At 27.1% G+C, this 25,201-nt stretch overlaps 1 protein-coding gene and 1 long non-coding RNA gene across 2 annotated transcripts in view; both read right to left on the minus strand.

Annotated features, from left to right (window-relative positions):
* Positions 1–6,927: 6,927 nt before the first annotated feature.
* On the minus strand, positions 6,928–13,063 carry LOC136090083 (uncharacterized). Its single transcript, XR_010643144.1, has 4 exons — positions 12,841–13,063; positions 10,608–10,730; positions 9,755–9,948; positions 6,928–7,335 (listed from the first exon to the last, which is right to left on the minus strand). It is a non-coding gene; the product is annotated as an uncharacterized LOC136090083 (long non-coding RNA).
* A 2,056-nt stretch (positions 13,064–15,119) lies between these two features.
* LOC124815537 (uncharacterized) overlaps positions 15,120–25,201 on the minus strand; it is a 33,081-nt gene continuing 22,999 nt past the window's right edge. The window contains exons 2-3 of the mRNA XM_065815223.1: positions 16,468–16,678; positions 15,120–16,296 (exon numbers count right to left, since the gene is read on the minus strand). Coding sequence (XP_065671295.1) covers positions 15,246–16,296; positions 16,468–16,678 — 1,262 coding nt within the window. The 3' untranslated portion in view covers positions 15,120–15,245. The remainder of the gene's footprint in view (positions 16,297–16,467; positions 16,679–25,201) is intronic.

Consider the following 25,201-nt stretch of genomic DNA (forward strand, 5'->3'; position numbering starts at 1 on the left):
TTGGGGATAAAATATTTGCAAACGATAGGGAAAATTGGTAGCGAAATAACCAGGTACTGAAATAACCAGGAAAAAAGTTCACTTATTAAATTGTCAATTTAACTAGGTATCTCCTATTTCGAGTTCTTATTTGTTATTTATTTAAAATAAAAGTTTATTTATTTAAAGTTTATTTATTTAAATTGTTATTTATTCAAAGTAAATTGTTATTTATTTACAGTAAAAGATTTTATGATTGCAGGGGAATGTACAAATTCAAAAAAGTTTTTTAGATTTATTCTATTAAATGCTTTTTTTTCAAAAAATTAATGTACATCAATTTAAAATTAGATTTCTTAAAAATAGATCTGTAAATTTGAATATGCAACTATTGTTGATTCAGAATATATATTAAATGGAAAAATTATATAAATATCCAGAGGTATAGCATTTAGTTCGTGTTTTAGCTTACAAGACAATATTATACTGGCGCGCCAGTACATCGCACATTGGGAGTACTTATAATACAGTACAATACAATATCTAAACACCATGTGGTTTAGGTACTGAATTGATCAGATTTCAAAACTATAATTTACAGTTTATAATTTAAGTAAATAATTTATTTGCCTTAAACTTCATTACTTGTTAGAATTATTAAGTGTCGACTATTTCATTTCAAATTGCTTTGAATAAGATCATGTAATATATATATATATATATATATATATATATATATATATATATATATATATATATATATATATATATATATATATATATATACATATATATATATATATATATATATATATATATATATATATATATATATATATATATATATATATATATAATATACATATATATATATATATATATATATATATATATATATATATATATATATATATATATATACATATATATATATATATATATATATATATATATATATATATATATATATATATATATATATATATATATATATATATATATATATATATATATATATATATATTCGCTTCAGATAAGTATTTATTTTTTAAAAAAAGTAGAAAAATAGTGATAAGTAGATTTGCGCCTTAAAAGAGCGCAAATTACTAAAGTTCCTATATCAAAACACTGTCGTTCCAAAATCAGCTTGCCGCTAACGGAACGCTGTTAAAAACTTTTTGTATATATTTAGTATCTTGCCGCAATAGGTCCGTTGTTTAAGGGCCTTCAGCTTGCTATCAACGCACTGATATAAATATAATGCGTGGTAATGCAAGCCATTACAACGCCATTGTTTGCGGCCGATGTTAAATCGGCATGTTTGTTAACGGCGGTCTATTGCACTACATATTGGTTATAAATCTTATATAAGATGATATAAAAAAATGTTATAATAAAATATATTTAAAAAATGTGATTTTATAATAAAATATCAAAATCCTCTGCTTAAAATGGTAAATGCTTATTAGAAACAACTGATAGAGCAGTTAAGAACGTTCAAAAATCATTGAGTTTGCGATGAAATAGCATACCAATTGTGTTGTAAAAATAGAACTACTTAATGTACCGCTAGTGATTATGGGATTGATATTTAGATAAACAGTTTGATAAAAATGAAGAGAAAAGGTCCTAAAAAGTTCTTGGGGAATTTGTAGATCAGATTTTAAATATAGTGATAGATTACCTCCACGAATATTTATTATAAGGTTTCTTAAATTAGGAAATTTTTAAGAACTAACGACATACTGGCAAAAACAAATAAAACCTTTTGAGTTAAAAACATGGCTTCGTATGTTTGGAAAAAACATTTTATAAACATTTGTAAAACATTAATGTTTAAAGATAAAAAAAAGAGTTGTACATGGTTTTCATTTCAGCAAAATATGATTTAAGTTACCAGAATTCCACAACCAAATATATTACACAAAAGAAACCTAACCAATTTATTTTAGAACACTACAGAACCAACTTATTTAGAACACTACAGAACAGTTCAAGAGTCCTTACTACTCTTTTATCTTTCCGACGTGTTTGAAACAACATCACATTAAACAAACATTATCACATTAGCTCATATGTATAGTATTAGTCTAACATATGTAGCCTATTTACAATGCGGATAATGTTTCTTTTTTATCACTTTAAAAATAATAAAGTTTTAATGTTTTCATCTCGTCAACAATTTAAAAGTTTCTTGCACAAATTTTTAAAAAGATCAATATCATATAGTACTTTATGTTGATTAACATAAGTTGATGGTACTGAATTTTCTGTGAAATACCACGTGATTACGGTTAACAGGACATTAGCTATTCTTCATGTAAACATTGTACCTCAAGTTTTCTAATTGCTGTAAATGATTGGCAAATCATGTATTCATATTGAATGTTTTAATGAATGGTTAAAAAATTGAATGTTTTGTCGAACGGTTAAAAAGTTATATTGCTTTGCTGCTAGTTTATGCAATTAAATCATTCCCACAAGATTTCGTTGAAGTCATAGGTAGTATGTAATAATCCTATCGTAAAAGCTGTTTTCGAAGGTTAAAATCTTAAACATCTTAAAAATTTCATTACAACTCTTTAACTTTAGATTAATTTTAATAATTTTTATTCTTACTCTAAGATCTCAACCAGAACTGAAGGGGCTCTGGTATAAGCAAGAACAATATTGCTCTGTTTTACCTTGAAAAGATAAAACAGAGCTATATTGTTTTATGTTGTAAGAAACATCTATGTTAGAACCATGATGCTGAAATATGGCAAAAGTCGAAAATATTTTCTGTTATATTTAGAAAATACAAATTTCAACCTTGCATAGTTATTTTTAAACACAGCAAAAAATTATGAAAGCAGTATTTTAAGGATCTTTTTAAAATATATATTATAAAACAATCAGCAGTAAATAATAGTAAATCCTAGACTGAATTTGCATTAAATCTTTATGCTGTATTTAATTTTTTTTATATAAAAATGTGTGTAATAGAACTTAAATATAAAATTTATTTACATTGCTGTAAGGGCCGGAAAATTAAAGAGACATTTAAGTTATACACTCTTAGGTTTTGAATATCTGTATTAATCTAGTTATAAAATTTTTAATTTTGTTCCTTTCATATTGGTGAATTTATGTATGTATGTATCATAGAAAAAATGCAGCATATTAGCATTAATTTGTTTTTATAGGTATAATATAGACTGTAAAATTACGACAAAGATTTGCTCATTTTTGATTTATGTAAAAAATACAAACTTAAATTATAATCTTGAGGGCCGATGACACGGGTTTTGAAGTGGAGGGGCACATTTACTAATTTCTAATGAGAGACTTTTATCTAAAAAATTTTAAAAGCAAAAAAAAAAAAGCCAATTCTTTAGAATAAAAATAGGGCGAGGGGGAGGGGCAATTAGTTCTGGTCCTCCAATGATTTTGGCGCTGATTAAAACCTTAAGCTTAAGGTTTCAATGCTCAACAATTTAATACTTACCACATATAATAGAAAAATAATAAATACTGGCTGACTCATTGATCGATTTTTAGAGATAGCAACTTTTGTTTGAACTCCTAGGTAAGTTTGTGTAACTGTAATAATATGTAAAACTGAATGAATTAGGTAAGTTTGTATAACTGTAATAATATGTAAAGCTGAATGAATTAGGTAAGTTTGTATAACTGTAATAATATGTAAAACTGAATGAATTAGGTAAGTTTGTATAACTGTAATAATATGTAAAACTGAATGAAGTAGGTAAGTTTGTATAACTGTAGTAATATGTAAAACTGAATGAATTAGGTAAGTTTGTATAACTGTAATAATATGTAAAACTGAATGAATTAATAAAGCAGTTTTTTTTTTGACCAAACGGACGAATAACTTCTGAGAGTGTCTAAAAAATAAACAAATATAAAACTATACTTATCGATAATAAGTTTAGTTCTGTTGATATCTAATTGAATCGCTAAGACGTAGGCGCAGATTTGGATTTTGATTTTGGATGATTTTTATATATATATATAATATATATATATATATATATATATATATATATATATATATATTATATATAGATATATATATATATATATATATATATATATATAATATATATATATATATATATATATATATATATATATATATATATATATATATATATATATATATATATATATATATATATATATATATATATATATATATATACGTTGTATCATTGTCTAACCAAGTCAGTGCGTGTCGCATTTACGGACTTGTTTCGTCTTTTAGGGCTCATTAGCGCGATGATGTAATACCGAAGTTTTATAATTTAAAATCACTTGTAAAATTTTGTTTATAATGAATTTATTGTTGTTTAAAACTTCCTTGTTTTTTGTACAACAGTTATACACCCCCTCCCCCCCCCCCCCCCCCTCCATATATATATATATATATATATATATATATATATATATATATATATATATATATATATATATATATATATATATATATATATATATATATACATATATATACATATATATATATATATATATATATATAAATATATATATGTATATATAAATATATATATATATATATATATATATATATATATATATATATATATATATATATATATATATATATATATTTATGTTATAATATTATTAAATATTGATATAATATCTTAATGACAACCATTAATAATGGTTGTCATTAAGATGATATACTAATATCTATTAATAATATTTGATCATATTGCAAATAATTTAAGTATATCAGGATCCTATTTTATATTATTATTATAACATAATAAACTGTCAATACTATACAAAAACATAACAAAAGTATTATCATATTAGATTATACAATGTTATATTATTATAATTTGTAATGATATAACATTACGCGTAACACGCGTAAATCTGACCTTAACGGAAGGGTTTTCTTTGTGCTCAGCTTTTTTTCATTATTTTTGAAGAGTAACATGGTATGAACATGTTTTGCTGTGTTATTTTTATAGAAATTTGTACCAAAGTAGATTTTTTTGAGTACTATAATAGTTTAACTTTAATTGTGCACGGAAATCTTTTTTTTTTTGACCAAACGGACGAATAACTTCTGAGAGTGTCTAAAAAATAAACAAATATAAAACTATACTTATCGATAATAAGTTTAGTTCTGTTGATATCTAATTGAATCGCTAAGACGTAGGCGCAGATTTGGATTTTGATTTTGGATGATTTTTTGTAACATTTTATGTTTTATTTCAAAATATACATATTTTGTTACCTAATATGCTTACTTATAAATACTTATATCGTAATTTATTAATAACTTACTTTTTTTTTCATTGATGATAAAACCGTAGGTTGCGGCTACGAATTTATGATTGACTGAGTCAATTTGACTGATATAGCTGTAGGTGTAACGGAGTTTATTCAGTGACTAATGACAGTGAACTGTACATAGTTTGTCTTTGAACAGGTACTCTTTTATTAAAAAAAAAGTCATTTCTGAATTTAAAATTAAAGAAAGTACCTTCGTTGGTACTTTTTTTTTTATATTTTGATATTTTTATCAATACTGTGTGGAATTGTGGCACCACACCATTGATCTGCCAAAAAAGTGATTTTAAATTATAAAACTTCGGTATTACATCATCGCGCTAATGAGCCCTAAAAGACGAAACACGTCCGTAAATGCGACACGCACTGACTTGGTTAGACAATGATACAACGTATATATATATATATATATATATATACACATATATATATATATATATATATATATATATATATATATATATATATATATATATATATATATATATATATATATATATATATATATATATATATATATATATATATGTAACAGGTCAACACACTCATACACAATGAAAGAGTCAGATATAACCCGTTGTAGATTGAAAGAAACGATAATTGAACAAGACCTTGGGATTATTGTTTCCAATGACTTAAAGGTCAAAACTCAAGTCGAAACAGCATTCTCAATTGCAAACCAAATGCTTAATCGTCTTAAAAAAGCTTTTCATAGCCACAGACTAGTTTTATAGAAAACACAGTACCTTGGATACATTTGTCCACATCTAGATTTTGCAGTATAGATTTCGCCTCCTCACCTAAAAAAAGATATTACAATGGTAGAGAAAGTCTAAAGTCGTGTAACGATAACAATATCTGAGATAAAACATCTATCATATGAAAAAAGATTACAAATGCTGAAACTAACATCATTTGGGATCGCAGGAAAAGAGATCCAACAGTTTAAATTTACTCACCAGATTGATGAAGTCAACTTCATTTCCTTCAAGCCCTAATAAACTCAACAACAAATTAATCTCCATGGACACAATCAGCGACTTTTGCTTCAACTAATCAAAATGCATTGAACGAGAAAACTTTTTTACAAATAGAATTACAAAACACTGAAACGCTCTTTTGCAGGAAGCAGTTGACTCACTTTCTGTACATTTCTTTAAAAAATGAATCATTACTTTCTTGACCAGCTGCTTCGTGCGGCTTACCTGTGTCAACATGGAGGAGCCTGATGTAGTTCTTTTTAATTGGTTTAGATTACATTTACACTACAATATCTACACTCTTAATTAAAAGGTGTTAAATGATACTAAAAAGGTGTGCAGCAAGAAAAACACCGAAGCGGTATTAAATTACACAGTTTTGGTGTATTTCATGCTTCACGCCTTTTTAGTGTCAATTTGCACCCTTTTGGTGTTAAGTTACACCGTTTTTACACGTTGTTTTTTATGATGCACATTTTTTTAGTGTTAATTTACACTGTTTTAAATTGTATTTCATGCTGTACACCTTATTGTACATTAGTGTTAATTCACACCATTTTAGTGTTTATTTAGACTGTTTTCATTATTTTAGGCTAGTATCAAACAAAACAAAAAACTAAAAATTAACAAACACATATTTAATTATAAAGTATATATTCCTAAAAAATATATATTCCTGTTTATGTTCTATTCATTAAAAAAGTTCTTAAAAAATGTCTTTATGGTTCATTTAAAGTTAATGATTTCAATAGTTGACTTGTCTTTATTGATAAAAGAAGATTTTTTTAATATAAACTTCTAAGATTTCCCAAAATGATTTTGAACTAGAAGGATACTCTAGGTTATATGTATAAAAAAAACAATATTTTGGCATGTATAATATCAACTAGCTTTTTTGGAGAGCAACCACAACAACAACATAACCGTCTCCTCGATAGTAGTCTGCAAGCTGCATGTTAGTGACTTCTGGGTTTTGCTTACAGTTGAGCGAGGATTTAAATAATACACAATATTCATTAAAAGGCCTTATGTCTTCATTGTAATCCTAAAATAAACAAACAAACATGATTTTTTAAATCTTAGTATTGATATATGAAAGTCCAACTAAACGAGTTAAACTTTTAACAAAGCAGTAAAAAAATTATTATAATACTCTATCATGACATATTTGTGGTGTCTTCAGTGCTTATACACCCCTCCCCCCCCCCCCCCACACACACATATATATATATATATATATATATATATATATATATATATATATATATATATATATATATATATTATATATATATGTATATATATATATACATATATATATAAACATATATATATATATATATATATATATATATATATATATATATATATATATATATATATATATATATATATTTATGTTATAATATTATTAAATATTGATATAATATCTTAATGACAACCATTAATAATGGTTGTCATTAAGATGATATACTAATATCTATTAATAATATTTGATCATATTGCAAATAATTTAAGTATATCAGGATCCTATTTTATATTATTATTATAACATAATAAACTGTCAATACTATACAAAAACATAGCAAAAGTATTATCATATTAGATTATACAATGTTATATTATTATAATTTGTAATGATATAACATTACGCGTAACACGCGTAAATCTGACCTTAACGGAACGGTTTTCTTTGTGCTCAGCTTTTTTTCATTATTTTTGACGAGTAACATGGTATGAACATGTTTTGCTGTGTTATTTTTATAGAAATTTGTACCAAAGTAGATTTTTTTGAGTACTATAATAGTTTAACTTTAATTCTGCACGGAAATCTTTTTTGTAAAATTTTGTTTATAATGAATTTATTGTTGTTTAAAACTTCCTTGTTTTTTGTACAACTGGTGTGTATTGAAGGAATGCTTAAATTTCTTTCTAATATATTCAGACTTCTGAAAAAACCTTTTTTATTACTACCTGCTAAATTTCATGGAAAAAAAGCCCGCCCAGATATTCTATTAACTCACCCAAAACAGGTGCCTATATTTGACATGAATTCCGCTATACACCTGGGTAGTAAGGGGAGGGCGCATCATAATAAACATTGAAACATTAAAAATGTATACCATGATATAAAATAATATTAAATAGTATACAGGACTGCAAAGAGGAGGGGGCGTACTGGGTATATTTTACCTTGGCACATGGGCAATGGGGGCACATGCGACCCTCAAAAAAAGATTTTATTAAAATTTTTAATAATCATAAAGAGCACTCCTTCTAAGAGAAATTTAAAACAGAATCTAGACTCTTATAACAGTTAGAACTTATTAAAATAAACTTCAAGTATTTATTATTCTAAATTTATTATTCTAAAAATTTATTATTCTAAAAAAAAAAAAAAAAAAATTTAAAACAGAATCTCGACTCTTATTACAGTTAGAATTTAATACAATAGACTTCAAATATTTATTATTCTAAATTTATTATTCTGAAAATTTATTATTCTAAAAAAAAACGTTGTTTTTATCACTAAATGAACATATCTTATTACACATTAATATTGAAAATGTGTATGGATTAGTATACATGTATGTTTATAGTACTTTTATTTTAAATCATTAGAAATATACTATAGTTTCACGTTGTTTTAAAGACATTTTTAGCATTTTGCAAAATTTATATATATTTTAAAACGGATTATGTATATATTTGTTTTTATATAAAAACAGACAACATGTCAACGGGGCTCGGTAATAAGACAGTTTATGTAAATTCAAATCACATAACACTTATTCGAACAAAAGGCTTGCTTTAAATCAATGTCATGTTACATAAATCAGTCAAGCTACCCTCATCCCAACACTTTTCAAATATTCTTTCTCAAAACATTTATTCCAATTAATTTGTTATATTGTGATTATTTCATTTAATTTCTTTTCTCTTTAATTTCTTTGAGAATTAAATTCTATATAAAAAGTTCATTTCGATTTCAAAACAAATGAAAAACTTTTTTTTTTTTTTTTTAAATAATAAGTAACACACATCTTAGAGTAAAAAAGTCATGTCCAGTTTTCATGATTGAGGGTCCCAAGGGAGAAAAAAGCTGTAGAAAAAATTGTACAAGAATACAAGAACAAACGTACATCGGAAGAGTGTGACTTGAATAAAGTTCTAAAAAAAAAAGGCATCTAATAGCTCTACGTCCGACCAAGTAGTCAAGGTATAGGTTAACAACTTTTTTTTTTATTCACAATCGTATATTCATAATTTCATTCCTAAACTGTAAAAACAATTCTTTTTCAGACGGACCATGCTACTAACAGCGTTAATGAGCCCCTGAGTTCAAGAAAACCATCTTTCTGAAGAAGAAATATAATTGGGAAAGTTTAGGACCCATTCCTATTTTATGAAAAATCTGCAGATATTAAAAACATATCATTTAAAAACATATTTTAAAAACATACCACAATTTTCAAACGCTTTTTTAATACAGGATTAAAAGGTGATTCAACTTGGTGACCAAGCAGTTAGAAACGACCCTACTTTGTGGAGGAGGTTTTTATCCAAAGTTGAAAGCGATCTAGTCTTACAAAATGGATCAACACAGAAATCAACACAGAAAGCGTTGCGAAGCGTAAATAGGATTTTTCTTACTTTTCTGAAAAAAAAATTCAATTTTAATATTTTAAATTTTTTTTAACCGAAACAAGTTAGCATTAGTTAATAAAAAAATGTTTATTTCAAATTTTTTTAAAGTTGCTTTTTTAAGTGCGGGATTTTCAGGGGTAAAAAAAAACGGGTTTTCTCTTAATCTTTATATTACACACGATAATTTTCAAATTTCCTCAACTTTTTTGCATATTATTAAAAAAATGATACCCATTTTAAATTAAAAACCAAGAAAAGAAAAAAAATGTTTCGATCATTACTTTTGTGTGTCCTTAAAGATTGACTAGACCATGTTTCTACAGAGGTAGCCAGTTTTTATTTATTATAAATTTTCTACGATAAAATAGATTTTTTAGAAGTGAAATAATATTCTAGCTACCTCTGTAGTAACATGGTATAATATCAATTTAATGTTGTGGGTTTTATTAAAAACCGGTTAGTTAATAAGTATAAAAAACAATACCAGATGCGAAACGGTACATTTGTTTATAACTTATAGTACAAGTATAACTCCTTAGTAAAGCGTGGTTTATTATTTTAAAATGGTTATTTTTAACCTCAGTAAACTTTTGTTTGATGATTTTCCTCAAAGGCATATTTTTACAAGGCATTTTTAAGGTTTTTTTTTACAAGTAAAAATGTATTTACCTGTGCTTTATTTTTGCAGTCCACTTTTTTATCAGTTTATGCTGGTTATAGAAGTTATAGAAATGACGCTGTAACTCGCAGGATTTGAAACTGAAATTACGTCGAATTTTAGTCTATAACAGCCTAAAAATTTAACAAGGATTAAAAACAATATACAAGATCTGAGATTTGAGGTTAAAATTTAAAGTATTTATCAATGTGGTTCTTTAATTGATTTGCGTTTGTTGACTTGATGATTTCTTGTGATGGTACATTCAACATTACTCAATGAGTTTTAACAGTTTTGAAAATCTGCCTTTTTATTTAATAAAGATTTGTGGAGACTAACTAAACTAAAGATAAAATATCATAAACCAACAAAGTAAATATCTCTTGTGAGTATAATATGTGTTATATAATATTAACAACTTAATATATAATATATTAAGTTGTTACTATTATTGTTAAACAAGCTATGAATATTAAATTATAACATATATAAAAGATTAGAAAAAAGATCCTGTAATATAGATTAGGACATATGAGTAGGAGCAGCAATTTATTAAAAAATCTGATCAAACAGGATAATCAACTTATCAAGCAGAGAAAGTGTAAACTAAAAGAAGGCGATTAACTGCTTCACACATATGGATCCAATTTAAGCAGGTATGCATAGATTTATATATCTCCCTATATATATATATATATATATATATATATATATATATATATATATATATATATATATATATATATATATATATATATATATATATATATATATATATATATATATATATATATATAGGGAGATATATAAATCTATGCATACCTGCTTAAATTTTTTTTACAAGTAAAAATGTATTTACCTGTGCTTTATTTTTGCAGTCCACTTTTTTATCAGTTTATGCTGGTTATAGAAGTTATAGAAATGACGCTGTAACTTGCAGGATATATATTTCCGTACAAGAGAAATGCATAAAGTCCAAAAACATTATTTTGGGATAATGAACAAACAAGTTTTTGTTTAGCAGTTAAAATAATAAGTGTTTGTGTAATAGTTGAAATAAAAAAACTTAGCAACTCATTAATAATTTATTTACTAAATTTGTGTGGTATATCATGCGATAGAGACTTAAAATACTAAATAGTAGTATAATTAACTCCATACTGCCAATGATAAACAACACAAATATAGTAAATCACTTCCCTTGTAAACCGATAATATATACATTTATATATATATATATATATATATATATATATATATATATATATATATATATATATATATATATATATATATACATATATATATATATATATATATATATATATATATATATATATATATATATATATATATATATATATATACATGTATATATATATATATATATATACATATATATATATATATATTTATATATATATATATATTTATATATACATATATATATACATGTATATATATATATATATATATATACATATATATATATATATATATATATATATTTATATATATTTATATATATATATATATATATATATTTATATATACATATATATATATACATGTATATATATATATATATATATATATATATATATATACATATATATATATATATATATATATATATATATATATATATATATATTTATATATATATATATAGATATATAGATATTTATATATATATATATGTGTATATATATTTATATATATATGTATATATATATTTATATATATATATATATATATATATATATATATATATATATATATATATGTATATATATATTTATATATATATGTATATATATATTTATATATATATATATATATAAATATATATATATATATGTGTATATATATATATACATATATATATATATATATATATGTGTATATATATATATACATATATATATATATATATATATATATATATATATATATATATATATATATATATAGACACACACAGACACACACACACACACACACACACACAAATTGTTTTTACTATGTTTCATAAAAACACTTCTTAGTTTGACATTTTTGTTGGTATTGTATTCTATTTAATGTATTTTTTTCACAAAGAGCACTTAAATCTGAATAGATAAGTTGTTTCGAGACTTACTCATTGGTATAAACAGCCCGTCTACAAGATCGGATTTAAATTTTCAATCAGAAATCTGAATATCTATTTGCAATCATTACTATTAACATTTTAAAAAAACATACCTATGTCACAATCTGTGCATAAAATGATAATTCATGGTGCTTCTTTTATTAGGTATTTCAAGTGTCCTCCAATCAGGTTCTTTGTCTGAGAGTGCTATTGAAGCCAGAAACAAAGAAAGCAAAACTGTACGAGCTAGTTATGCACGTCTGACTTTCTCGGCAGAAAACATTAGGGATACAGTTAATCGTTTGTTTGTGACATTTCATATGTACCTCTATCGTATGTCAACCTCTATCGAGTGTTTTTTTGAAAATTATGCTATTGATAATGGTTTAGACTATTTTTGTTAGGGGGATTGGTTTTGACATTGTTAGGGGGATTGAAAAGTATTTTTTTTTTAAAAAGGAATAACCTTTATAAACTAAATTGGAAATTCAAAAAAAGAAAAATAATAAAAACGTCCAGAAGTACCTAACATGCTACCTATAAATATCTATTTATTCTTGAGAAAAGACATTGTTAGTAGAATTCCAAGTTTTTAGTTATAGGCATTTAAAACGTGTCACGGAAGGAAGGATAGGTTCCTTCCCTGACACAAGTTTCAATGGCTATAAATAAAAAGTTTGATTTTAATTTTGTCTTTTCTCAAAAATAAATAGACATTTATAGGTAGCATGTTAGGTACTTCTAAACGTTTTTATTTTTTTATTTTTTTATTTTTTTGGAATTTCCAATATAGTTTACAAAGGTCATTCCTTTTGAAAAACAAAATTTTTCAATCCTGCCCTTAGACTAGTTTAGTTAATTTTTTTGTTTGGTAAAGAATTCTAAATATAGTTTATAATAACCTTTAAAGCCTTGAAAAATTAGACCGGGATCAATTCAGAACTTGAAAAGTCAATAAGAAATGAGGCATTTAGGCGGTATGAAATTCTACGCTGCGTCCTGGATGTAAATGATGTAAAAGAAGATGATTTGATTGAAGAAATCCGTTATCTAGATGTTCTGAAGCAAGAAACTACTTTTAGACAAATATAATCTCATTAATCTATCAAGTTGCTCAACAGAATTTACCAGAAAGTTTTTCAGTCAATATTTTCTTCCATCTGCATTTTGCTTCGCATTTTTAATACAATCCCGGTTTCAATGACCGAAGGAGAGCGCTCTTTCAGTAAGCTTGCTCTCATCAAATCCAAATAGCAATCAACAATTACTGAAGAATGTTTTACTAATTTTGCGGTAATTTCAATTGAAAACAATCTTGTCTAGACTTTATCGTTCGAAAATGTCATCTCTAGTTTCGCAAAGAAGAAAGTCCGCAAAGTGAAATTAGTGTGATCTGACTAGCCTTCATAGTTAACATTTTATTGATGAAATATGTAATTTCATTCATTTTAAATTGTATTTGTATTTTCGTTCTATCATATATAACCAAGTTTAAAAATAGAGTGTTTACGTGCAGCGATAGTCAATACAAAAACAATTATTGTTTTTATTAAATTGTAATGTGATAGTAGACATTTAGACAATAAACAGTTAAATTCATACTTATTCAATATACCCAGGAATCCAAAGTTTGGGGCACCAAACAAAAATTGACCCTGGGCACCACAAAGTCTCTGTGCTGGCCTGAGTTTAAAATTTTCATATCACATACTTAAAATAAGATGTTAAATTATTATGATGCAGTTACATTTGAGTTAAAATCTATGATTATTATTAACTTAATTATAATATATACAGTTTATATACATAAGTTGTATATATTATAATAAGATTTTTCATAATATATTAATCTGTCAATGTTACTAATTGAATCATAATAGCATTACATCATTTTTAATATTTAGTGGTTTTAACGTAACGTCAAAGTTATGGCAGCTCATTTAGCTAACATAACATTCCTTTCTTAAATTGTGCTGAGCAAGTTATTAAAAAGTTTGGCGAAAAACCGTTTCAGCTTGGGGAATACCGATTTTTTGGCGCTGAACTTACAAAAAATCTTACGTGAACTTTGTTAAACTCAACTGCGCAAGTTTAGTGAATACGAGTTTTACAGTTTTCAACTTGCACCAAACATACGCAAAAAAAAAAAAAGTTTGGTGATTACACTCCCATGTCATGGATAAAGTAAAACTATGCCGATATGATGCTGGTACTAAATATAATAAGACATCGGGCCTTGTGTAATCCGGGTTAATTGTTTAAAGAATGTGTTAAAATTCAAAAAAAAGGAGTTTTTATAAGTTAGCATTTTTTTAAGATATTTTCAAGCGTCAAAAAACAAAATTAAAGTTCTTAGAAATTAAGTGTCAGTTTTCCTAAATAAAAATTTTAGTTTGCTAAAAGAGATTTATTTAAAATAGTTACTAAAAGAGTTTATTTTATCCTAAATGCACAAGAAACAAACAAAAAAAATCATTACAAACTAAGTGCTAGTTTTACTAAACTGTTATCATTTAAATTAATTTACTATAAGGGGTAGTTTACTATATCCTAATTGTACAAGTTTTTGCAACCACCAACGGTGGAGTTTAGCGTGCAGTTTTGAAAAATAACCACGAACCGCAAGTTCAAAGTTCAACTGATCAATGACGTGAAAAAAACTTTCCGTTTCGTCACTTTTCCAATAATGCAAATATGAACTTAGATACCAAATTTCTTCTTCGGAAAATATGGTTTTATTAGTTTGAAAACAAATTCTGCATTTTGATACGGAATGCAGCTCACTTGTAAAAGATGCCAGAGTTTTTATCCAGTTGTCAAATACTTGGAAATCTTCAGGCGCAAGCATGTACCAAAATTGCGTTGACTCATATACTGACATTTTCCATGTACTTTTAAGTTGGAGAAAATCAAACTCATCTGATATAAAACAGTAGTTAGAAATACACTCTTTCTTTGTAAAAGTAATAATTTTACTTGGGCGTAAAGTTATTGCATACATTATCATCGCAACTGTGTCCCATTGTATTGACTTTGGAAAATATTTATCGTCAAACAAATTTAATTCATCTAAAAGCGCTGCATAATTTATCAATTTGCATCCATTAATTGTCTCAGTTCTGTTTGTTAATAATACAATAATAAATTCATTTTTATATTTAAAACAATCTGGAACAACTTCATTTAAATCCTCAAGCATAATTGTAATGACAGGAAGCCCATCAAAGTTTTTTTCACCAGTTGATGTAAGATTTGGTCTACTTACAGATTTTTTCCACATTTCTAATCCACCATTTAATGTGCTAGGTGTATAAGATTTTTCATGATAAAGATCATCGTCTCCAAAAAAGTACTTTATTATTGCTTGCCAGTGATCAACTACAATTTTATGGTTCTCAATGCGGTGTTTATGAGCTTTTTGTTTTAGGTTGATTAAATTTACAGTAGTAAGTTTACGGAAAAGCTCTTCATAATTATCGAATTGTTCTACACCTCCGTAGTAGTAATAGTCGGAATAACTGAGCCAACGTTGTAGAGCAGTTTCATTAAAGTCGTCATTGGGGTTGTATCTTTAAAATATAAATATCTACAAAATTTTTTTACAAGTAACTTTTTTGATGTACTTACTTTTTTGACTTGACTGTTATTTTAACTTTTTTGACTAAAACAAGAATGAAAAGGTTTCATATGACTTGCGAAAAAAAAAAGGTTCACTGATCAAAAAGTTAAAATATAAATACCCGTAATTTAAAGATCTGTTACTTTGTCTCATAGTATCGTAAGACGTATGTTGCAGTCTTTGTTTTCGTTCTTCCACTAGATGATATTGCTTTTCGTAGTTTGCGTATAATTTAGGTGAAGGTACAAATAACGGTACGCCTATGTTAGCAACTTCACAATTGAAATACGACATCACAGAATATCCTAACATAATTCCAACCTCTAGTTGTTCTATTAAGCTAACAATAATAATTAAAATGACAATAATAATAATGATAATAACAACAACAACCTCATCAACAACAGCAACAAAAACAACAACAACATTAAAAAAAAGCACTAACTTCAACAAAACAACAACTTCAATAACAAAACCAACAACAACAACAAAAACAATAGTTGCAGTAATAATATTGATAAATAAGTCGTGCGGATATGACGACATTACTAGCAATCTAGCAACGCACGTTATTGAATGTATTAAAAAACACTTATTTTATTTAATATCATCTTTTTTTGAACAAAATATTTTTACTGATATTTTAAAAGTTGCTAAAATTGATCCTGTTTATAAAAATGGACACTGTAATAATATGTCTAACTACCTGCCAATTTCCCTTCTACCAGTGTTCTCTAAAGTATATGAAAAAGTAATCTACAATCGAATTTATAATTACTGGAGGCTAAACAAACTTTTATACAAAAATTAAAAAGTCTCCAGAAAAGTTGTTCAAGAGAGCATTTTAGAGTCAAGTGTTTTTGATATTGAGTGTGAAGTCCCTCAAGGCTCAATCTTAGGACCGTTACTGTGTTTAGTTTACATCAATGATATGTATATCATTGATAGTATCTTCTATTATGTATGGTGATGACACAACTTTGTTTTATATCAATGATATGAATAAAGCATCATCATAAAGTATATCATCCATACATCTATAGCATCATTAATAACGTATGCTTATGACACAACTTTGTTTTATAATCATAGTTATTTAAAATCTAAGTTTGGAACAATTAATTCTGAAATGGAAAACTTTAGTTTATGGTTCATAGCAAATAAACTATCCTTAAAATGTGAAAAAACTAATCTTATTTTATTTCATAAAACATGTGAATCAACCTATCTACCTTTAAAAATACCAGAGTTGCTCATTAACGGCACAACAGCAACAAAACGGGAAAAGTATGCAAAGTTTCTTGGTATTTAAATAGATGAAAGTTTGTCATGGAAATTATATTAGGCACATTAAATTAAAAATGTCATCTGCAATACGTATTTTCTATGAATCTCGCCCATTGAATTCTGTTCAAAAAAAACTTTATTTTAGTCTAGTTTATAGTTATCTCTTTTAATTCTATATAGATTTATCAATAATGTATGCTGATGACACAACTTTGTTTTATAATCATAGTAATTTACAATCGATGTTTGGAACAATGAATACTGAACTGGAAAACTGGGAAAACTTGTTTAATTCCTTTAAGAAAAACTTTTTTGGTTAATTTTTGTTAAAAACTCTCTGCTGATTAATAATAGTCAATAAAAAATATAAAAAGAATAAATTGAAGTGGAGGAAAAATCATTTGAAATACAGTTAGTTAAAACTTTAAAATTGCAACAACAAAAATATGAGTTTAAGGAGCATATCAATTGAAACAAAGTGGCAAGTTGTTGGCCTGAACAAAAATGGTCTTAGCAATCAAGAAATCGGGCGTCAACTCGAAATCAGTGAATGCAGCGTTAGAACAACGCTCAAAAACAATAATGAGTTTGGGACAGTCAAAGATAAACGTCATTCTGGTCGTCCCAAAAACTGAACAATGAATCAACTGGAAAACTTTTGTTTATGGATCATAGCACTCTTTTAAATTTAACTCTTTTAAAGGCTGGAAAACAAGACTCTGATAAGCACTTGTTGAACAGTTTTGAGAGTATAGACGACAGCTCCGGAGAACACTTCTGCAAGACAATAACAGGTACGTTGTCCGGGCCACAAGCTGTAGAAGAGTCTAGTCAGGAAATCTCTTTAGATACAGATGCTGTAGTGATATGAATGTCAAGCAATGGATCAACCTGTTTTTCGGCTTTGTCTTTAGGTGAGATGACAAAGTCTGAACCATACAAGAGAGGTGGAATTATAGATTTGCCATTATTATTGATATTATTAAAGATTCTCCAGAAGTCATGAGAGCCTAATTTTTGAGATGAGATACGATTTCATGACCTGAGATTAGTGGGTTTTGGCGTTAGACAAAACCTTTTTACAATTGTTTCTAGCAGTAATAAACAGACGTCTGTTTTCTGGAGAATTGTTATGCTGATAAATATGGAAGTAACGGTTTCGATTGGCAATCGCAGCAGCACAGTGTGAGGAAAACCACGGAGGAGAGTAAGGCTTGACCTGGAATTGTTGAGAGGGAATAAAAGATTCCATGTCAGCCTGAATCCATGAAGTTATGTAAGAAGCACATTTGTCGACAAGAAGACGAAAGATTTCTACCCAAGGGCTATCACGAAGAAAATCACGGAAAGAATCCCAGTCAGCTTTACTGTAGTTGTAAGAGATTCGATAATAGGGGATTCAGGTGATGAAGAAGAATGAGATATTAGTTTTAGAGAGATCAAACTGTGATCAGAAGAACCTAAGGGTAAATGTGGAGATACTGAGCAAGGACTAGGAACAGAAACAAGACATAAGTCGAGTAGAGAAGGTAAATGATTAGGGTTGTCAGGAAAGGGAGTTGGAAAGTTGACTATTTGAGTTAGGGATTGAGAAAGGCAAAAGTTGTGGGCTTTAATGCCTGCAGAGTCACTGACACTAGAGCCAAGCCATTCAGAGTGGTGAGCATTAAAGTCACTGACATCAACTATATTAGCTGATGAATAACGAGAGAGGGTTTGGTCAATATGATCAGAAATAACGTCAAAAAGAGTGCAGTCTTGAGATGAAGGAGAGCGATATAGAACAAAGAGAAAGGTAATAGAGTGAAGTGGAGCTAAACAAAAGTACATGAAAGAATAGTCTGTGGATTCAAACCTAGTTTCACGACAAATGGGTGAATTCTTACTAATGTAAATGCCGAGGCCGAGCATGTAACTATTGGAGTCTTTACGAATTAGAGGAAGATATCCATCAACACTAAGATCACAAAATGAAACAGCCGAACTCAAATTAGTCTCACAAAGAGCAATTAGGTCTGGTGAACTTTGCAAGAGATAAGACTCAACAGAAGAAAAGTTACTTCGAAGACCACGAATATTAGTGAATGATAGGTTTAGAGAACTTGGTGATGATGATAGTTTTTTGTTTTTTATAGTTTTTGGTACTTTATTCATTTTTAAATTAGATTGAAGAACTTGACTCAAAGCATAGATAGTACTCAGAACACTGTTTAATAGCCCAAGCAATTGCCTCATTACTACTAATAAACCCTAAGCCGTAACAAAGGGCTCCAAATGTGGCCTCCGCAATGCACACCAAAAGTACAAACAGGGACACCATCCATGCGCAACATGGCACTGTTAATACTTTGATATTTTTCAGCTGTTGATGGAATCAGCCTCTGAGAGCTACCACAGAGTTCGGGAAACCTGACTACCAGCCGGCCTCAGAACCATAAAACTGAGTTTTAGAGCTGTACCCTCATTAGGAGATAATAGAATGAGTTGCCTAGTCATAAAAACAGAGACACAAGCAAAACCCATGCATTGAGTCAAGAGGATCCAGCATTCAACACCCTAAACTGGAAACAATGTTTTAAAAATACATCTGCGCCAGCCTAATAGATAAAGAAGGGGTGCGAAGCTGGTCAACAGATAGAATCTGTTTACCCCTTAAACAGTCTTTTAAAATATATATATAAACAGTCTTAAAAACAGTCTTAAAAATATAACAGTATTATATACAGTCTTGAAAAAAAAATTTCTAGAAATATAGGAATGATTTATAAAGCTAAACCATTTCTTAATTTTAAACCACTAAAAGGTTTATACTTTATTTTTGTCCAAAGTTACCTAACATACTGTAATATCGCCTGGGCAATTACCAATCATACAAAGTTAAAAAAGCTTTATAGCAAACAAAAACATGCATGTCGAATTATATTTGGAGCAAATAGAGCAGAACCCTGTGAGCCTTTATTGTGTTTACTTGGAGCTTTAAATATTTATAAAATAAATTTACATGAAATTTTAGTTTTTATGTTTAGAACTAAGTAGGAATGTTGACAAAAATATTTGAATCCTATTTTAGTGAAATCTGCCATAAATATAGCACAAGATTCTCAATCAAAAACTTTGCTCTCCCAAGATATAATTTAAAATTGAGTTAATACTCAATAAAGTATCGTGGGCCATATTTATGGAATTTATTTTCAGATATTGCAAATAAAAAGAAAACCATTCTTGATCGATTTAAAAAAGAACCCAAACGGTTGTTCTTATTTATGGATCTCACTATGCTAGATTGTAAATGTTTCTTTTAAATCTCTAATAAAAAATCAAGATAACTTAAAGAAAATTATTCTCTTAAAAGAATGTTATTATAACAATCCACCATAACAGAGTTTGTTAATGATATTACTCTCTCAATATAAATATATGTATATATCTCTTTTTTTTTCATCTTTTTTATTTTATTTTATTACAAGTACACAATCGTTTTTTTGCAACAGCAGCTGTCTTCTTTTTCTTTTTGCAACTGCAGATAATGTATGCATTTTAGCAATTACTAATTACCGCTTTGTATATTTACGCCAATATGATATGGTTTTTATAAATAACGATTTTATAAAAATGGGACTCGGCGATAAGACAGAATTATGTTCTTTTTGTTCAGAATTATTTAGAAGAATTTATGTTCAGAATTATTCTTCTTGCTCCAGCCATTACTTATTTTGTTGTATATATATGAAAATTATTATTATAGTAGAAGGTGAAATAGACATATTAAAAAAAAAAAAATCTCACGTGTGCTAATATATAGTGCGGGCACACAACAAAATTAATTTAAGACAAGGTTTGTAAAATCATGCTTGTCGAGCAATTCATTATTTAAGTAGAATGGACAATCCTTCTAATGTGATGGCAAATATGAAAGTCTTAAACTTGGAAAAACTTAATTTATATTATGTTCTTATTTTTATGATCAAATATAAAAATGATATGCTACTGAAGTCTTTTTTAGACATATTTTCTAAAGTGTATAATTTGCGATAAAAATTTTTCCATAAATATTATATTTAATAACTAAAACCCGATATTCTGAATTTTTAATTATTTCACAAAGCCCCTAATCATGGAAAAACTTGAAAAATCAAAAATTAAAGGAATTAAATTGAATATCGTTTTAAAAGGCAAGAAAAGTTGCATATTGTTGGTTTGTAAAAATGATTGTAATAAATAATTAAAAAATATTAATAAAGAAAAAGAGAAAAATCTTTAATAACAGTAGAAATAGTAATTACAAAGCTAATTACAAAAAAATTATTATTAAACTTACTTAAATTAACTTTTTTCATAGACATATACATATATATCCCAGATAACACACAGAAATCAGCCCAATGTCTCGCCGACGTTTTTTATAACAGAGTTAGATCGGCATCGTTTACTTCATCGGGTCGATGTCGCCCCGATGCATAAAATAAATTACCAATAGTTCCATCGGCAAACGACATCGGCTTAATGTCTCCAAACGCACATGATGATTTGTTTTTTTGAGTATTTACTATGCGCAAGCGTAATCAAGTAATATTTAAAGACCGCCAGGTTCAACTTCGAAGTTGAAACTGGCGGTCTTTCTGGCACACAGTGATATATTTTATTTTTCTTAACATATAACGATATATATATATATATATATATATATATATATATATATATATATATATATATATATATATATATATATATATATATATGTATGTATGTATATATATATATATATATATATATATATATATATATATATATATATATATATATATATATATATATATATATATATATATATATATATATATATATATATATATATTCTTCCTGATGATCCAGCAATGATGAAACTCAAAGTAGAAGATAAAAGAAGACTGTGATCTTGTCCTTTAGCTCCCTCTCTTTTACAACATTCTTAAGTCTTTGAAAAATGTTTGAAGCAGTTTGTTTTTTATCAAACTTAGAATATGACAGGCAGAGTTTTATCCGCTTCCATTTGTCTGAAATGAAGTGTGTCATCATGCCCAAGTACTCATGATGAAAGGATGACCAAGCGTCCACAGAGATGGACACAGTTTCAGCATTTTTTTGTTAAGTATAATTTTCGTTGCAAGCTTAATCTTTTCATACGCTGGATTAAGCATGCTACGGTAGTATTTCTCACTTCCAATGTTAAAGTGTGGTGTAAAAACTGCTGGATGGCGTAAAAATCCCAGATTATTTACAATTGACCAAGGTTGTAAGTCGAGGATAATCATATCAGATATAGATCTATGAAACTTCAGACTTTCTTCGGAGTTCGAATTGACGAATTGAGATATTGTCAACCCAACTTGTTCTTTTGTAATAAGCTCAAGTTGATCTGAAGTTGGTATATTTTCAGGACTGCTGGTGTTGTGAGTTTTGCTTTTTCAATTAAGAGGTTTTCTAGAGTAAGCTGGGGGTGTCAACTTCTTAAGTGTGATGAAAGTCCGCTAATTGATTGAAGTTTTGGATTGTGCAATCCACGAGATATTTCAAATTGCAGATATTGCAAGTTGCGTATTTGGAATCACTGGCTGTTACGGCAAAATGATTCCACAAATAGATTTTCTACCGATTATTTTTCTTTGTAAAATTTAGAACTGAGAAACTTTTGATGGAATTATTGATTTTGGTTGAATTACTTAAATGTTTATTCATTTAAAGAATGATTTGAGAATAGTAACTTGAAACTATTATGTAACGTGATTTCAATTAAAATTTCTTTAATTGTTATAATTAAAAATTGATTTACTAACAAACGATTACAATTAGGAAATCGTCATGATCCTACTCTAAATTAAAAAAAAGTTATCTAAACTTAAAAAAAAATCTTTTGAACCGAAATTTCGGTCAAAACAGGAAAAGTAAAAAACTGTTGATGCAGAAATATCGGTTTCGGTTTCGGCCGAAGCCGAAAGTTTCCGTTCACTGGTTCAAATCCTTTAACAAATGAAGCTAAAAATGCTGAAATTGAGTCCGCCATAAAAACATGGCTGCGTGTTTCATCGGATAGAAACGGAGGTTGTAAACAGCGAGAGGAGGCCAAGAAAGAGTTGCCTGGCATTAATACAGAGGATTTTTTTTAGCAATAGTTATTACTACTTTATAAACTTGAAAATTATATGCATTTTTTATTTTATTTGAACTAAAGTATTTAATTTTTTGTTTTTACTCAATTAATACGTTATATTGTTAAGCTTGAAAAAATTTTATTTATACACGTTTAATACGTTTTTAGGCTTTATAGTGCATGTTATAAATATTTTTCTTACAGTATTGCGTATCTTTTTATTTAAATTTTATTTAAATAAAAAAATACGCTTTTTATTTAAATAAAAAGATACAAGTCTATATCCTAATTTTTTTTTACAATGCCTAAAGTTATTATATAAATAAATGATAATTTTTTATACATTTTATAATAATATTATACGTGTCATATGACAAAATTATGTATATAATTTTGATTTATTTTTTCTGGACATTTTTCGATCGGTTCTAAATCAGTAAAGACATCAACTTTACGTTTTTGTTTACGTTCTGCCAATGAATAGCCGGCTTTTAAAAATACGTCAAAATTACATATAGAGCAGATCAAATGCATTTGTGGCGCCGCACAGTGAGTCAGAAAGGCGTAAAAGTGTCTAACGCGTATACGCGTTAGACACTTTTACGCGCACAATAACTGACTTAATTTAAAAAAATTAAATTCCTCAAACCAAAACATTTATTAATTAAAAAGAAAAACTGGTTCGAAAAATATTTTAATATTATATAATATTAAAATATATTAAAAACAAAATAAATATTTATCTTATCTAATTTTTCTTTCAAGAAAACAAAAAAAGAAAACCTAATACTAATAAAAAGGCTTTATTTCATTATTACAGCATTAACAAAGATAAAACTTCAGGGGTAAGTGTTTTTTCATTTTCAACCTTGTATTTTTTAAAACAAGTGTTTGATATTACAGGATCACTTCTAATCAATAAGTATTGGTACTGGTTTTTCATAACATTCTTTCTAGATATCTTGGCTGTATGGTTTAATCTAGCTTTGCGAATTTCTTTATTTAGAGCCTCCTGTGACTCTTCAGAGAAGTAACCAATTGGCAGTTCTAATGCCTCAGATATCTGCACACCATGTTCCAAGAGTTTATTAACAGTTGGGGGAATCACATACCAGCAATAGTTTTTGAGTATAAGAGCTGTAGTTTCATAGCAATACTGGCCAAAACTTTCAGAGTTCAACTCATAACAGGAGCATACTGCTATTAGGATTGTCCTCAATCTAATAATTACATCTACTTCCACTCCCGTTATATCAGCGAAAGTTTCAGCATTTTCAAATGCTCTTCTGGCAGTGTTTCATCGTTAGTGTTGCCAAAACTCTGTTTGGGCATATCAACTATAAGACTTAGCTCTTCTCTAAACCTCAGTTGAATGTTCGTTTTTTTACTTTTTACTAATGCTTTTTCAGCAGGGGATTAGGCAAAGTATTTTTTAATGTCT

The sequence above is a fragment of the Hydra vulgaris genome, chromosome 13 (genome assembly GCF_038396675.1).
Source record: "Hydra vulgaris chromosome 13, alternate assembly HydraT2T_AEP".
NCBI classification, from domain to species: Eukaryota; Metazoa; Cnidaria; class Hydrozoa; order Anthoathecata; family Hydridae; genus Hydra; species Hydra vulgaris.